At 52.0% G+C, this 16,353-nt stretch overlaps 1 protein-coding gene across 1 annotated transcript in view; it reads left to right on the top strand.

Annotated features, from left to right (window-relative positions):
• Positions 1-16,353, top strand: part of PLB1 (phospholipase B1) — a 139,323-nt gene that overhangs the window by 81,984 nt on the left and 40,986 nt on the right. The window contains exons 22-34 of the mRNA XM_087863204.1: positions 712-820; positions 3,508-3,559; positions 3,879-3,959; positions 6,745-6,810; positions 7,141-7,241; positions 9,220-9,301; positions 11,766-11,870; positions 11,969-12,064; positions 12,277-12,348; positions 13,391-13,429; positions 13,979-14,039; positions 14,963-15,021; positions 15,944-16,017. Coding sequence (XP_087719330.1) covers positions 712-820; positions 3,508-3,559; positions 3,879-3,959; positions 6,745-6,810; positions 7,141-7,241; positions 9,220-9,301; positions 11,766-11,870; positions 11,969-12,064; positions 12,277-12,348; positions 13,391-13,429; positions 13,979-14,039; positions 14,963-15,021; positions 15,944-16,017 — 997 coding nt within the window. The remainder of the gene's footprint in view (positions 1-711; positions 821-3,507; positions 3,560-3,878; positions 3,960-6,744; positions 6,811-7,140; positions 7,242-9,219; positions 9,302-11,765; positions 11,871-11,968; positions 12,065-12,276; positions 12,349-13,390; positions 13,430-13,978; positions 14,040-14,962; positions 15,022-15,943; positions 16,018-16,353) is intronic.

The raw sequence follows: 16,353 nt of genomic DNA, 5'->3' as shown, positions 1-16,353 counted from the left end.
AAGCCAGCCACAAAAGACATGTTGCATGATTGCATTTATATGAAATGTCTAGAATAAGCAAGAGAGAAGGTAGGTTAGTGGTCACCATGGGATTGGAGGGAAGGGGGAGGGACTGCTCCTGGGCACAGGGTTTCTCTTTGGGGGAATGAAAATGTTCTAAAGTTGATTCTGGTGATGGTTGCCCAACTCTGTGAACATGCTAAGAGCTATTGAACTGCACTTTAAATTGTGAATTTTATGGTATGTGAATTATATCTCAAAAACCTATTGTATGCTTAGAAAACGAAAAGAGGGTCCCTGAGTGGTTCAGTCAGTTGAGCGTCTGCCTTCAGCTCAAGTCATGATCCCAGGGTCCTGGGATCGAGCCCTGAATCAGGCTCTGTGCTCAGTGGGGAGCCTGCTTCTCCCTCTCCCCCTGCTTGTGCTTGCTTGCTCGCTCTCTCTCAAATAAATACATGAAATCTATATAAAAAGAAGAAAAAGAAAACAGAAAAATGCATGAGAGAAGCACCAAACCCAGACTCATGCTTATTCAACAATAATTTGTTAAGCCCCTGTGTGCGCTGTCCATGTGGTTTCTTCCCATGCAGGGTAAGGTGAAGAGCTTTAAGGGTGAGGGTTCCTTTTCCCTGACATGCACCGGCACGTATCAAAGGAATTTGAAGGTTGTTTTGGGATAATGACTAAGTGTTCTCTTCCTTGTATTTCCAGACATCCTCCGGGAATTCAACCCTTCCCTGAGGGGATTCTCTGTGGGCACTGGAAACGAAAACAGTCCTGGAGCCTTCCTAAATCAGGCTGTGGCAGGAGCCCGAGCCCAGTGAGCAGGGGAGCCTGGGGGGTGACCACACAGATCCTCTGGGGACCTAGTTAGGGGCTTGGCCTGGACTGGGGTGTATGGCTGAAGGCTGGGGGTGAGGGGCTTGGTCAGAGGAAGAGGTCTGGGGGTCAAAGACTGGACTGGGGGAGCTTTCCTGGGTGTCCCTCACTGTGGGACCCAGAAACCTACTAGCCCACCCCCAACCCCACCCCAGGAACTCGTCACACTTTACTCTGATGCCAGATATAGGCTTGGAGCAAATCCCTTTGCTCACGTCCACAGAAGACGGTGGTAAGAGGGCTTACTCTGAGTTCTGTTTTTTATGACTCCATTCATGCTCCATCTTCCATGTCCTGTTCTCCCTCCGTTCCTGGGGGGACATGCTTTCTAGGCAGTCTTCGCGGGCTCTACACTTTGCCTCCTTCCTGGGTGATTGAAAGAGCACTCGTGGGAGGGAGGCCGTGTGTCTGAGTCCTGGCACACACGTCCCACCCCACCCCCGCCTCCCTAAGCCTTAGCCTCCCAGGCGGGGCTGGCGGTGAGCCTCTCCCATGGGCTGGTTATGAGGCTCGATGCCACGTTGATGGTGAAAGTTCTGGGAGGCTATAAGTCACACACACATATTGGGTCAGGATGGTGGTCCCAGCAGCAATGCAGCAGGGCTGCGGCACCTGCCCGGGTGAACTGTTGGGGAGCAAGCGGACCATCGTATCGTGGTCCATGCATACTGAATGGCAGATTCCTGAGAACAGGGTAGGCTTTTGTGGGTCCTGCGCCTCCATTTCTGTCCGTGATCCCCAAGCCTGGGGTGCTTCCTCGGACTTGCTACCTGATCAGAGAAAAGTGAATACCACACCGAATCTAGGAAAAATATGGAAAGATCCTCTCTGCTTCTTAATCCTATTTTTCTTCCAGGATAATCACAAACTTCTTTACCATGTAGTTCCTAGGGATTCTGTGTTTGCTTCCCAGATTCCCTGACATCATTTGGCCGGCTCTCAACACCATCCCAAATCGACAAGCCACCTGAGTAACTCTCATTTATTTAGGACAGGAGTCTTCCAAATCAGAGATTTTGCAAAACCTAATCTGTTTTATAATAAATTCTGTGGCTTTGTTTTCCTTTTGGTGGGAGAAGGGCAAAAGACTACCAATTGACTGCCTAAAAAATTTGGCATTAATATTACCAGAGTTTTGCTTTTTTACAAGCATATGTCAGCTAGTGGTATCCAGAGAGGCATTTGAGAGCATGCTTAGGTCAGGGAGGCATCTGAGAAGGAAACCTTGGTGGAGAACATAAAGTTCATGATTCATATGACCCTGGATTTCTCCCCTGCTTTCCTCAAGGCCATGGGGCCCTTTTGTATAAGTAATCCATCTGTCCAAGCACATTCTGAGTCACAGGGAGGAGTTAGTGGTTATTACTCCTATATTACAGATGAAGAAACTGTAGCACAAAGAGGCTAAGTGGCCAACAAATGTGTCATCTCGACCACGTGGCCTGTCGACCTTGTGCCCAGCAGGCCCCAGCCCAGGTCTGGTAATAACCCATCATACAGTGTCCAACAGCACAGGTACCTTCCCGCTTACTAGCTCCGTGTTCTGTGCAGTCCCTGTTAGCAGGTCAGACACCCAGGTTTCCTTAACGGTGATATCGAGGCTCAGAGAGGTCAAGCAATCATCAAACTCTGGTCCTCAGAGTAGGTGCCTGATGGCTTCTACTGATGAGGAAACCGAGATGCAAGTTGGTTGCGGGGCTTACCCCAAATCCCCAGGGTATCTGACACGTACCTAGTCCCCTGTGACTAAGACCAGGCCGGCGGGGCTAATAGTGAAGACGTGACAACCACTGTTTCCTGCTGGGATGGGGCCAGAGACCGGGGATGATGGTAGTGGTGATAGGAGACGTAATGCAGTGGATTATTTCCAATATGGATGCTTACCACGTGCTGCTCTAAGTCCTTTATTTAATCCATCCGACAACTCTATGAAGAAAGTGTGCTTCCCATCCCCGTCTTACACAGGACCAGACTGAGGGTTTGCAAGGTTAAGCACTTTGTCAAGCTCTCCCGGCTGGTCAGTGGTGGGACCAGGATTCAGCCCCGTGCCGCCTGACTCCAAGAGGGGCTCCCATCCCATGAGGCCACTTTGCTCATCTCAGTACTGCTCCTAAGGACCCTTGAAGATAGGGGGGTTTACCTCCACGTTGCAGTCTTTTGAGACAGTGAACTTAAGTTACATTCCCACAGTTAGCAGGAGGCAACTACATGTCACACCTGGGTGTGTCTGACTCAAGCACATCACCTTGAGGGTGAGGGTACCGTGGAGGCGAAGCTCACGGCACCCACAGAATCAGGCTCGTACCAAGCCATGCGTGACATGAAATGCACATGTAGCCTTCTGTTTGCTCCAGATGAGCTTGGCTTGGAAGAGAAACATGCCACTAAGTCACGCCCTCATATGTGGAGTGCTCTGCCCTTCCCGAAGCAAGGTCACAGTCCCCCCGCCCCCCAGCCCTCTACCTCCAGAGGGAACTGAATGGGGAAGGTGATCTGGGACAAGAGCATGCCCTTCAGTCCAACTATCCCGCTGCGTGTTCGATTCCTTCTGTCTCCTCAAAGTCCCCTCCCTGCCCCAGCTTCACGGTCCCTGCTCCTCACATGACTTCTGTCCGTGTGTGCCCGCAGGGATTTACCTGTTCAGGCCAGGAGGCTGGTGGACCTGATGAAGAATGACACGGTAATTCTGGGGGAAGAGCCACCTGGGACCGCTTGAGCTAGCATTCCCCGGAAGAGGGAGTGAGCCGGAGTGGAGACAGAGGGTCAAGGTCAGGACCACATGGAAGTCCAGAGTATCCACCTTTAAAAATCACAAGTGATCTAGCACCTACAACGGGTGACCTATGACCTCAGGACCCCAGAACCACAGAACAGAAAATAGTAATGTTCACTGAACCCTCTGGTATGTGAGGACCCATCCCTGCCAGTGTTCGGCACTTTGTCTTCTTGACTTGCCTCTGGAGCAAGGCACTTACTTGTTTGTTTCCCATTCATTTCAGAGCATAAATTTTCAGGAAGATTGGAAGATAATAACCCTGTTCATAGGAGGCAATGATCTGTGTGATTTCTGCAGGGACCCGGTGAGTTTCCAGGCCCTTAACTCAAGACTCCCCCAGGGGGAGATTTTCACACCAGATGGCTGGAGCAAGTGGAGCGGGGTTGGGACTTGGGGCTTGTAGCCTGGGCTTAACCCTGAGACCAAGAGTGCATTCACCTCCAGGGAGAGATTCAACGGAACTTGTTATGAAATTGGTCTTGATTAGGTTTCATAACAAGGGAGTCTGATCATATCATTCTAGAAACCAAGATAACATTCCAAGGATCTAGAAAACTCAGGCGTATCTTCATATAAATCATTATAGGTCAGCTCCTTTTTCCAGCATCGAATGGCCTTACCGCCTTTATTTTCAAGGGAAAAGTTGATTTCCTAATGAAGCATTTAGGCATGGTTCAGAGCCAAGTCATTCCAAGCTGATGGGAACCCCAAGAGCCAGGCTGCTGCCCTGTGGGTGTGGTGCTTCTTCCTGGAACCTCAGAATCTCTGAGCTGGAAGAAACCCCACAAACCCTATTAACCACTCTCCCACCTGCGTCAGGAATGCCTTCCACAGAACCTAGCAACTTTTTGGTAGTGTTTGTGTTAAGGCCAAATTGGCCTTCTTATAACTTCCACCTTTTCTTGCTTATGCTGGGCATGCCCGCACCTCTTCTACGCTCAATTCAGCTGACTTTAAAAATAATAGGTTTTTTTTTTAATTATTTTATAGGCAATACACACTGGAAACACATCAAAGCACAAAGAAAAAAAACATTTTCTGTAATTACAATATCCAGAAATGCCAGTGCTACCATTTTGTTAAATGTGTCTCTGGCATTTTTCTGTGAAAATGGAGAAATTGTTATTTGCTAAAAATAGCATCATTCTAGAAATATTGGTGATCTGCTTTCTTTTCAGTAGTAATCCATTGGGAAGATACTCCTATGCCAGTAGTCTTCCATAAAATAATTCTTAATGACTGTATGAGAAGCCCATAACCTATGTTGGCTGTACTTTACTTAACTGTCGCCAATTACTACATACTTAGCTTCTATTGCTTCTAATTATGCCTGTTAAAAATAACACCAGGAGAAACATCCATCTTTATGTGCATCCATAATTGTTTCCTGATATATATTCTAAGCAGTAAGACTTTATGGCAAGAAGATATGTACATTTCCCCTACTGTTTTATCACGAAATTTTCCAAACCTACTGAGAAATGGAAAGGATAGTGTAGTAAATGCCCATATACCCACCGCCGAGGTTTTACAGTTGTTACTATGTTGCCATATTAATTTAACATGCATTTACGCACCCATCTTATTCTGGGGGGAACTCTGCACATTTTCAGGGCTTTGGATACAGATTGCCAAATTGCTTCCAGAATGTTGGTATCAGTATGTCTACTTCCTCACGTTCCATCTGTCGATGTATGTTATTTGTTCTAATAGCTGCTAATCTAATACATGAGAAAAGTGTATCTTGTTTTCAAAATTTGCATTTATTTGATTAGTAGGGAGGAATAAACCTGTATTTCGCTTGTTTAATGCTCATTTGAATTCCTCCTGATAAATTCTATATGATGCCTATTGGCTATGTTCTCTTAAGGTATTTATCCCTCTCTTATTGATTTCTAAAAACCCCTTATGTTAAGTATACTAACGCTTTACCAAATATGTTGCCTATTTGGGGTCTTCCATTTAATTTTGTTTATAGTGTTTTCTGATAATCAGAAGGTTTTTAATGTCCAGTATCATTTGCGGGGCGTGTATTATATGCCGGGCACTGCACTAGGAGCTAAGCATCGCGGCTCTGTCCTCAAGGAACTCCCAGTCAGGGAGGGAGGCACAGATGACTCACCATAACATGATAAGGACAACATCGTGGCCCCAGAGTAAAAATCGCCATGGGAATTTGTGTTTTGTCCAGGGCGGAGAGTCAGGGTGTACACAGAGCAGGAGACCTTCCGGCTAGGGCTGGAAAATGACATTTGTCAGGCAGAAAGAGGATCAGCAGAGCAAAATTAAGGAAGTGGGGAGTCTTGCTGAGCCGTGGGAGCTTCTGCCCCGAGGGGCAACCCTGCCCCCCAGACTCATCACCGCGTGAAAGTCACCAGGGTCTGGGGTTTCCAGGCTGTGATGTGACAGGCTCACAGTGGGCCTGGGGCTGTCAGCGAGGCAGGCAGGGCAGCTGGACCGTGGCCCCTGCCCCACTTCTTGCTAGTTCTGATTCATTTGGTAGAGCAGGGCTCTGGGTTAGATTTCAGCCAGGGAAAGGGCTCCACTTGAAAAAAAAAAAAAAATTAAAAACCACCAAGTATGGAGATCAGAAGAAATAATAATTAGAATGTGTTTATGATTGGGGGAGGGGATTCATAGGACCCCCTTCCCCTACGATTGTCTCCTTAAGTGATTTGATGGGGTGACAGGTCCCCGGGCACTTGAGGCTCTAAGGCAGAAGAGCCGGGTCACAGGACCGGAGACTATTCAAACTGCAGGAGACCTTAGAGGTCCCATGCTCCAACACCCCATTCTAGAGGAACCCAGAGATGTGATATGCTTTAGCTAAGGCCCTGCATCTAGTTAATGCAAAGAGAATCCAGAGCTTTCCATAACTCCATGCAGAAAAAAAAGGTTTCCCTGGAGGTCACAGCCATGACCAGCCATTAAGGACAGTGGGGTTGGTCCGGAGGCTGGGGGCCCCGTTGTGTTTTAATGTCACCCATTCTGGCCAGTGCACAAGAAGGAGGGGACCCAAGACATAAAGTGAGCCTGATCCACAGAGAGCTTGGGTGGTGGATGGTGTCAGAACTTCCCTCTTCCCGCAGGCCCTCTATTCTCCCCAGAACTTCGTGGACAACATCGGGAAGGCTCTGGACATCCTCCATGCTGAGGTGTGTAGTCTGGGCTGTGGGGCCTCTGAGCAGCTCAACCAGAGGTCCTTCTTGGGCCTCAGAACTGGCCTGGAGGGGCCTCTGACTTCCTGCCTGCCTTTCCCTGGAAGGCAGCGCTGACCATGCTGTTGTCCTGGTCCCAGAAGCCAGAACACATAGGTGTCAGTGGGAGGGGGGAGGGAGAGGCAGGGCAGGAGGGACGAAGGAAGTGGATGGGGCATGAAAGACCACAGACCTGGTATCCGGCAGGAGGGGCTGGCCCCAGACCCAGATGAGAGACTGGGGCCGCCATCCTGAATCCTCTTGGGGACTGGGCTTACCTTTGCTCAGGTTCCTCGGGCATTTGTGAACCTGGTAAAGGCCCTGGAGATCATCAGCCTGAGGGAGCTGTACCAGGAGAAGAAAGTCAGCTGCCCAAGGCTGATCCTCAGGTGAGAAGGAAGCTTTTCCTCCTGTTCCCTAAAGCGCCAGGGGACCCTTAGCAGAAAGTAACTCTGATTCGTTAGAAAGTCCAAGAGCAGATGTGTGAGGAGGGCTAAGACCAGCCCATTTTCTAACCTGACAGGCCTGATGGGTTTTTGTGACCCCAGCATGGGCCTCAACTACCCTGAGAGTCTGCGTCGCAGCCCGACCATGCTCCTGGTTGTCCTGGCAGCTCAGGACACCCTTCAGTCCTCCCGGGAGGGAAGAGTAAAGCGTGAGGAATGGAGTGGACCTATGTGGGCCGGGCTCACGGGCCACCACTAGGTGTATCCAGAGCTTCCCCGCCCCTAGAGGCCCATCTCCAGGACAGAGGGAGCCTCTATCTGGTGTGGGTGTCCGGGCCTGGGCACTCACAACTGTAGGGCTACGGTCACTTGCTGGAGAAGAGGGTGGTCAGATGAGAATCAGGGAACAGTCTTGCCCGAGCACAGAGAGCCCTGGTCCTGGGAAGGCCCTTGAAAGGCCTTCTTCATCCCCATCTCCAGAGCCAAACAAAGGTGGCTCCCTCTCTGACATGTCACATCTCCATGATCTCCAGGATTAAGACCTCCTTCTAACCTGGGCATGAACATTCCTGCAAAGACCTCCTCTGAACCCTGAGCCCTGGTCCCGATGGCTGCACCCCTCCCTCCCCCATCTTCCTCCCCAGCTCTGGAGCCCATGACGCCCCCCCCCCCCCCCCCCGCCGACAGCCCCGAGCATAGCACGTGGTGATGACTCACGGGCCTCCCCCCCCATAGCCCTGCCCTCTGCATGAGTCAGTGCTCGCACAGCGCGGTGGCTGTTTTGCTGAGTGAGCGAATGAAGAATTCACAGGCGCCAGGTTTGCTCTTGCAAATCAAGGGGCACCTTGGCTGCTAGCCTGAAGCTGCTTGCCAGACCTCGCCCGGGGGCCCAGATGGCACAGGTCCCCCCGGGGAAGGCCTGGGGGCACTGGCCGCGAGGGGATGGCTGCCACATGACACACGCCTATTAACGCAGCTGGTGTCAGGCGTGCTGTATTTCCAGCTGCTGACTCATCCCCGGGCTCCCACTTTCTCCAGTCACTGGGCCACATGGGGGGTTCAGTGTACTCGTTTCAGAGCAGCTTACCCAAAATTCTCTCGCTACCCATCGCTGCAGGGTTTTTAGACAGTTAAGGCTCACGGTTCGGAGCAGGCATCTGCCAGGTCCCTTCTCAGCTCTGAAACTGTCAGGTGAGGCAGACTCGGGGTCACCTTGTCCTGCTGCCTCCCTGCTGTTCTCTGAGTGGTTGTGCTTTCCTGGGAGGCGCCAGCCTACTCTGAGTCGTCCACCCTCTCATCCCCTCAGCCCCTGGAAAAAAGCCCAGATGGGCAAGACGGCCAACCAGAACAGAAGCACAGGCAGGACAGAAGCAGTTTAGCTAGGGATTCGGAGTCAGGTTCAGAGCAGACAGATTTGAGTTCAAGTCCTGGTTCCCACACGTAGTCTCCATGTGACCTTGAGCAAGTACTTACCCACACTGAGCCTCCATTTTCTCATCCATAAAATGGGGACGATAGTACAGCTTCTTGAATTGCTTAGGGGATTAAATGGGTTAATACCCATAAAGCTCTTGGCACCGTGAGCTTTAGGATTCATGAGCCCTTATTATGAGTGGTGCTGTCACTGTTACTATTGAAAAGTAAGTGTGCCTTACCTCTGCGGCACGGTCTGTCCTCAGACAGTCATAAGGTAACCCGGCTCCCTAAGTCACTCCTGCAGATGTCAGAAGCAACTTCCATTTGCATGTGAAAATGCGGCTCTGGGGAACTTTCTCCAGCTTCATCTGATGCAGTGGGCAGGTTAACCAGCTGGGGCCTCCATTAGCACAGACTTCCGACACCTCCAAGTCAAATAGATTCTGAATCTCGAGTCAATGTCATGCATTCGGATGGTGAGGCATCTCTCTGGTTTGGTCCGCAGCAACCTGTGCCCCTGTGTCCTAAAGCTTGATGATAACTCAGCAGAGCTTGCCTCCCTCATCGAAGTGAATAAGAAATACCAGGTAAGCCGGGAAAGGGCTCTAAGACCACACAGGAACTGCTGTGTGGTCGGATTGCTCTGGTTAGCAAATGAGGTCATGCTTACATTATCAGGACCCCAGCTGTCCGGTGTGAGGGTGTGAGGTTACCATTGACCAAGCTGCAGACTTAAAAACACTCTGCAAGGCCACAGGGACTGTGATTTGGTTTATTTGCATCAAGCTATAGAGCCAAGTCACTGAACACACTTCACCAAATCTCAGTTCCTGGCCTTACACACACACACAAAGAATTTCCATTTGTCCATGGAGAGTGTGTGAGTTTCTGATTCCTGGCTGGGGAACCCTTTCCACCTAAGACAGTCTAGAGGATTCAGTGAGATAACATGCATTTCCTCTGCCCTCCTCTCCTGGGGAAGCAGCTGTTTTGGGGGAGCACAGGGAGAAAGAGAGTCAGCAGGTGATCTCCAGACATCCTGTGGGATATTCATTTTAGGCCTTTTCCCATCCAATCTTTGACCAGAGCTGCTGGCTCCCTTGACGATCTTGAGTTTCCCCCAGAATAATCATCCAATCACTCAAGAGGACAATGGTAGCCTTCCAGCCCTTCTAGAATAGGCTGCAAACAGCTCCCAGGGTGGAGCCGTCCTTCAAATGCTTGGACTCCATGGAGCAGAACCATTTCCCTGCTTTGAGGCAACCATGCCTGTCAGGACTCTGAGGGCTCAGGGGAACAAGCTTCTATCTGTCGTCTTCTGGGTGACTCTCCAGCTGCACTTCCTTCTGCTGTGGGCAGGCCCCCCTGCCTCTGGCGAGCAAGTCCATGGCTTGCACTAGGAGAAGCAAGGCAGCCAAGGTTATGGCCATGCGAGCACACCTGTTCCAGGAAGACCAGGTTCTTGGGCGCAAGCAATGCTGGCTCCTTTAAGCACTTGTGTTATTTCAGCAGACTGTCTGGAAAAGGTAAAAAGCTAGGATCTGAGGCTGGGCTACCAGAAATCACAGCATCATGAAATCCTAGGGGCCAAGCCATAAGGATCAAAATCAGGCCAAAGAACTCATTCAGTGGAGACACTGTGGACACCACTGTCACTGCTGCTTCTAGGGACCGAACGCAGCTGCCACCCTCAGCAGAACGGATTCTGTGCTGTCCATCTTCCTGGCGCTGGCGGGCCGCCGGGCATGTGCCTGAGCCCGAGCGTGAGGGTCTCTGGGAAAGCCCGCATTTGTCTTTCTCACCTTGTACAGTGGGAGGCAGGCTGCTCTTAATACAGTGGAGGTTTTCCAGAATAGGAAGCAGGTTCAGATGCTGTTCCCAGGTGCAATCTTGGTCACCGCTGAGATCCAGGAGAAGTTCACGGTCAGCCCCAGGAGGCCATCATGCCTGCTGTCAGAATCTTCTTCCTACTCTCTGCAAAAGCTATGGCTTCCATCGCTCTCCATGGAGGTGATCATTGCTATTAATGACCACCATGTGCCAGGCATTCTAGATACTATTTCTTTCATTTCTCGAGAGGTATGTGGTTCCACTGTGAAGCCATTGTGGCTGATCCACAGAGTAACCAGTAGCATCGGAAGGGGTTTTAGGGATGGTCCGGGCCTGGCCCAACATCCTCCATCTACAGATGAGGAACTAGAGGTCCAGAGAGGGAAAGCATCTTGCCGAAAGTCACACAGCTACTTAGTGGCATTGCACTCTCTTTCTGGCTGGCCCTGGGAAAAGTACATTGACGCCTTCTGTAATGACCCCACTGATGTTCCTGACTTCCTTCTCCAGCCAGGGTCCTGGCCCCGAATGATAGAAATCTGGTAAGCAGTGAAATGGCAGAGGCTGATAGAACCTGGAGCCAGAATTGGGATCACTGGTCCTCCTGGAGCCAAGCCCAAGTGGGAGCTATGAAAGCAACCGCTCTGTTACCCTCCTGGACAGCCCTGAGAGTCTCAAAGGAGTGTGCATACACGGGAGCATCCATACACACACACACCATGCACACACACACACACACACACACCATGCACACATGATATAAACGGGCATTAAATATCATTGCTGATTCACCTTTGATTTTCTGAACAAATGTAGGGCAGAAATAAATGAAACGTAAGGATTACTCAAAAAAAGTCATTAAATCGAATTCATGCCGTCCCCCACCCCCACCCTCTGCTCCAGTCTTTCATCAGAAGCTTTCAAAGGAGATCAAGCTGATGATTTTAGGTTTTTCCTTGCCTTTCCCTCCCCCCACCCCGCAGCCTAGGTCAAATACGTGCAATCGCAGCAGGGGTTGGGGGCAGGGGTTGAGGTAAAGGCTGATTTACAGAGTAACTAGCTGGTTCCCGGTCAGTTGAGATTTTGTTCCAGATTGATTTCGCCCCAGGGGCAGATTCTGTTTAATTCTATGGCAGAGAAAGAGATGGCACAAAGCCCAAGCAGATGCGGGGAGCCCCCTGCCCCCTATCCCCTGACCCCTGCCCCCTTTGCCTCCTGCAGGAGAGGACTCACCAGCTGGTTGAGAGCGGTCGGTACGACACAAGGGAGGATTTTACGGTGGTGGTGCAGCCATTCTTCGAAAAAGTGGACATGCCAAAGACGTCGGTAGGGAAAGCACGCGCGGTGGATAAAGGGGAGCCACGGAGTGAGCAGTGGGTTCGGACGCCCCTCTAACACGGCCCCTCCTTGTGCCCTGTGAGCAGGAGGGACTGCCCGACAGCTCGTTCTTTGCTCCCGACTGTTTCCACTTCAGCAGCAAAGCTCACGCCCACGCGGCCAGCGCCCTCTGGAACAACATGGTAAGATGGCCCAGGCGGGGAAGCCTCTTCTCCCTCTGCAGGAGAAAGCCTCTGGCAAGCTTTTGAGGGAGTTCAGAGGCCCATCACTCAGGCTGTGTGATCCCCCGCCCCGCAACGGTGACAAACTCCGTTGCCCGTGGCCCTCCCTCCCTTCCGCAGCCCTGCCGCCTGACCTTTGCATTCTTGCCACCTCTTTCCACGTCTTGCTTTAGCTGGAACCTGTCGGCCAGAAGACAACACAGCACAAGTTTGAACAGGAGATCAGTATCACCTGTCCGAACCAGGTAGTGTGAGAAGCGCGTCCTTGTCAACACGTCTATGCATCTGAAGCATCTTGGCCGGGATTGTAGCGTCTCTCAGGTTTCTCAGCTTGTGTCGCCCCCAGTGCCCACCCCCAGCCTACACTTCAGGTGATCGTCCACAGAGTCCCATCTGGTTGGACCGTAAGGGGTGACAGCCCCCTGTGGCCAGGGGTCCCTAGTGTCCCTTTGTCTCGCCATGTCCCAGGGAGCCCCAGCACGAGTCTGCGCTGCACATAGCCGGGGAGAGGAACATGGCAGCCCCATCCAGCTCTCATGTTGGAGGCTAGGGGGCAGTGGAGAGCGTCAAGGCCAGGATGGGGCAGAAGGATACCCTGTCTCCGTTTAGCCACTGCCTCCATGGCAGGATAGAAAGAGCGAGGACCCAAGACCTAGACTAATATCTGCTAGGGCAATGGGGCGGAGGGTGCTGGTCAAATGGAGGTGGAGCTAGAAAAGCAGACATTTCCTGGGAAGGCAAAGCAGAACCAGACTCCCGCATTCACTCACAAATGGCCAGAGAGATACTTGGACCTCTGCTGCCGTTCCCTCACCTCTACGAATTCCTCCGTATTCCCAGAGGGGCACCAGGTCTAGACTGGGAACCTCTGAGCTGGGGTTACATGGAGCAGGACCTCAAAGCACCTGACTTTCTTGCCCAGGCAGGGTGGGAGTGGCCTGGCAAGGGGTGGCAAGGGGGCTGGGGAGTAGGGAACACGCACTTAGGGAAGCAGAAGGTGGTGCTCTGCTGGGAGGGGCAGGGGCAGGAAGGAGAGGGAATGCCGCTACCCCTGGCAGCTGGGTGGGAGGCGGAGAGCAGACTTGCTCGCCTGGGAGCCACTGCGGGGTTTATTCTAATTGTTCCTACCAGTTCGAGTTGCCGAGAAGGCCCAGTGCATCCTGGGAGGGAGCCCACAGCAGTCAGCCTGGCAGGGAGGGGCTTGGGAATGTGGGCAGGGGAGGCTGAAAGTGTTGTGCAGGAAGCCAGCGGAATTTGCTGGAGTTGTTCACCGCCCTCTTCTCACAGTTCTGGCCGTTTCTGAGCACCTACAAGAACGGAGTGCAGGTATGAGCTTGTTTCTTCTTTGTGGCCCTGCAGCCAGCACGGTGGGCAGCCCCTGAGCAGGGACTAGCCCCACAAGGTGGGGTGGAGGGGGGATGTGGGCAAGGGTCCTGCTGGGCAGCCAAGGGGGATTAAGACTCTTCTGTAAGGCCCACCCACTTGCACCTTTGGACGGGGTGGTGGGCAAAATAAGCCACGCTGCTAACAGCCCGGGTGGGACCAGCCAGTAAACCTCTTCAAAGACCCAGGTGAATATAGTTTTCCTCCTCATAAAGCTGCAGCAGAAGCAGAGGTGGCCGGGGGTGGGGTGGGGTCATTGTGTTGGTGCTGATTCCCGCACCAGATTGGGTGGAGGGGTCTGAACTAGGTTAGCAGATCCCAGCCTGGGATCACCTAGAGAGCCTTCTACAAGCCCCCGTCCAGGTCCCTCCCCAGGGTGCAACCCAGGAATCCATCTGTGTTTGATAAAGCTCTGCCAGTGAGTCTGATGCCCAACCAGCCTCTCTGGTCCCTTTCAACTCTGAGATTCTACGATTCATTCTATGCCTTTAGAGTCATGGGAGCCAGCTGCCATGCAGGGACAGAGCTCCTTCTGCCTCGACCCCCACCTCAGGTAAGCCTGTTATGATATACCAGAACCCAGGGCCCCACCACAAGGACTCAGAGGCCCATGAGTGGTCCGAAAGGACTTGGCATATATAACTAAACGACACCGTTAGGGCTAGTGCTTGCTTCCTGTCTGGGTGGTTGCCTGGGACAGGTCTGCTTTGTCCCCCTCTGTCCTATAGTGATGTCTTTACCCCACAGGACCCAAGGTGGTCAGGCCAGGAACTGTTTGCTGCCCTCTCAATTCAGCCTGTCAGTTGGGGACCCCCAGAAGCTCCCCCTTAATGGCCCAGCCCAGCAGTGTGAGGCCCAGAGCTGGGGGTGGGGTGCCCAGGGGACCCCCAGGGGCTCCATCTTAATGGCCCAGCCCAGCAGCGTGAGGCCAGAGCTGGGGGTGGGGTGCCCAGGGAGTCCCAAGAGCGAGCCAGCTCTGCGGGGTGTCCTGCGGCCCCAGGCTCTGCTGCTGTGGTAGGGTCAAAAAGTTCCTTGGCGTCTTCAAAAGAGATTTGGGACAGGTCAAGGCCTGACATGACTAGTTCTCAGATTCCTGTTGGAAATCCAGAACGCAAGTCTAAATGAGCTGGGCCTCAGACCCCATACCTCATCTCAGATGGTCCACGCCCAGGCGGCCCAGCCCTCGGGTCACAGCTGGCCTCCCACATGACCACTGGCGCTGACGTGGTCGATTCCACTCTGCCCTCCCTACCGTCCGTCCATCCATCCCCTCCCCTTCCTCTCCCTCATCACCTGTCTGCCCACAGGCCCAGGGTTGGTTTGTTGGGTTTTTACGGGGAAACCCGTCATAGGACCTCTGCCTCCGTGGCCCAAACACACGGAGGTCGCGCCTCTGGTCCTGCTTCAGGTCGGAAGCACTAGACCTGACTACAGGTTCCTGCTCCCCGACTCAAGTGTGTCCACTTGTCTTTCCAGTGCACACCCTGCGACCGGCAGATATCCAAGTCGTGGCTGCGCTGGGGGATTCTCTGACCGTAAGCACGCTTGGGCCCCAAGTTGGGTGGGGGAAGGTGTACCAGTTCGAGGGCCTGCACCCCGACCTCTGCCTTCCCCTGCCCCTCAGGCCTGCCTCTGTCCATCCCAGAGCGTGGCGATGGTTCGATTTTGCAGTCGCTTTCTCAATCAGGTGTGCCAAGGGAACTCTTTCTCTGGAGCGAACTGAATTGTCTCAGATAGTGGAGGTTTGGAACACCTCACAATGATTTGTTTAACAATTGCAAAAAAGATGTCATTTCAACACAAAATAATCTTCTAAACCTACCTGTGTGGGTTCTCTTTTCCCTTTGGATTATGCTTTAGGGGTAACTCAGACCGTCACGTATATTCTGTCTTTGCACCTGCGTGGAAAGCGACAGACTCCACAATTGTGGCTAAGCTCTGCTCCGAAGTTCCAAGAAACAGGGCTCCGACCCTCCCAGATGACCACTTTCTGGCAGCACTTCTGTGGCCATAAGATTGCCTTACAGAATGCCCCAGAGGGGAAGAGAAGAAATGCGAAGTTCATGAGAAGCCTGCCCGCTGCGTCCACTCTAATCTAAGGCTCCTTCTTCGTGCTCATAAGAGAATTTCGGAGCACGATGCTGGTAGTAAATGATATGGTAGTGTCTCACATGTGCAAAGCACTTTGGAGTCTTCAATGCTGTTTTTACAGCCATGACCCAATTTGGTCATCAAAACAATCCTAGAGATCAGCAGATGACGTCCTCAGTTCAGTAAGGAGGCTGCTGAGATTCAGGGAAGGCATAGAGCTGGAAAGGAATGTGGCAGAACACAAACCGAGTCTCTGACTCCCAATCCAGGGTCTGCTCACGCCTCATGATGAGTGTGTTGGGAAGTGCCCGCATCCCTTTCCTCTGACTAATTCATTTTCCTATGGATTTTGGTGTGTTTTCAAAGGCCGGCAATGGAATTGGCTCCAAACCAGATGACCTTTCTGATGTCACCACTCAGTACCGGGGGCTGTCATACAGGTAATGTTAACCCTTCGTCCCCTCCGGCCCCACGCTCACCCCCAGAAATTGGGTGAAGGAGTTGTCTCTTGTAAATGCATAAATACTGCAGAGCAAGGACCAGGTCCGGAAGGGGCTTTCAGAAGGAAAACAGGTGTATTTTTGCAAAATGGGACCATATGGTGAGTGGAGAGGATATTTTATTGTTGATAACTTTTTTTTTTTTTAATTGTGCAGAAAAAGAAAACCAGGGTTCTTGTCAGACTCCCGGGTCAGAAAATCCAACAAGAAACACGCCCGAAAAGCACCAAAACTCTGACTCTTCACCCTGCCTGTTTACATGTCTGTGCGCACGTG

Source organism: Ursus americanus, chromosome 7 (genome assembly GCF_024610735.1).
Source record: "Ursus americanus isolate L20-20 chromosome 7, mUrsAme1.1.p, whole genome shotgun sequence".
NCBI classification, from domain to species: Eukaryota; Metazoa; Chordata; class Mammalia; order Carnivora; family Ursidae; genus Ursus; species Ursus americanus.
Note: the sequence above shows the minus strand (reverse complement) of the source record. Positions and strands in the feature narration are given on the sequence as shown.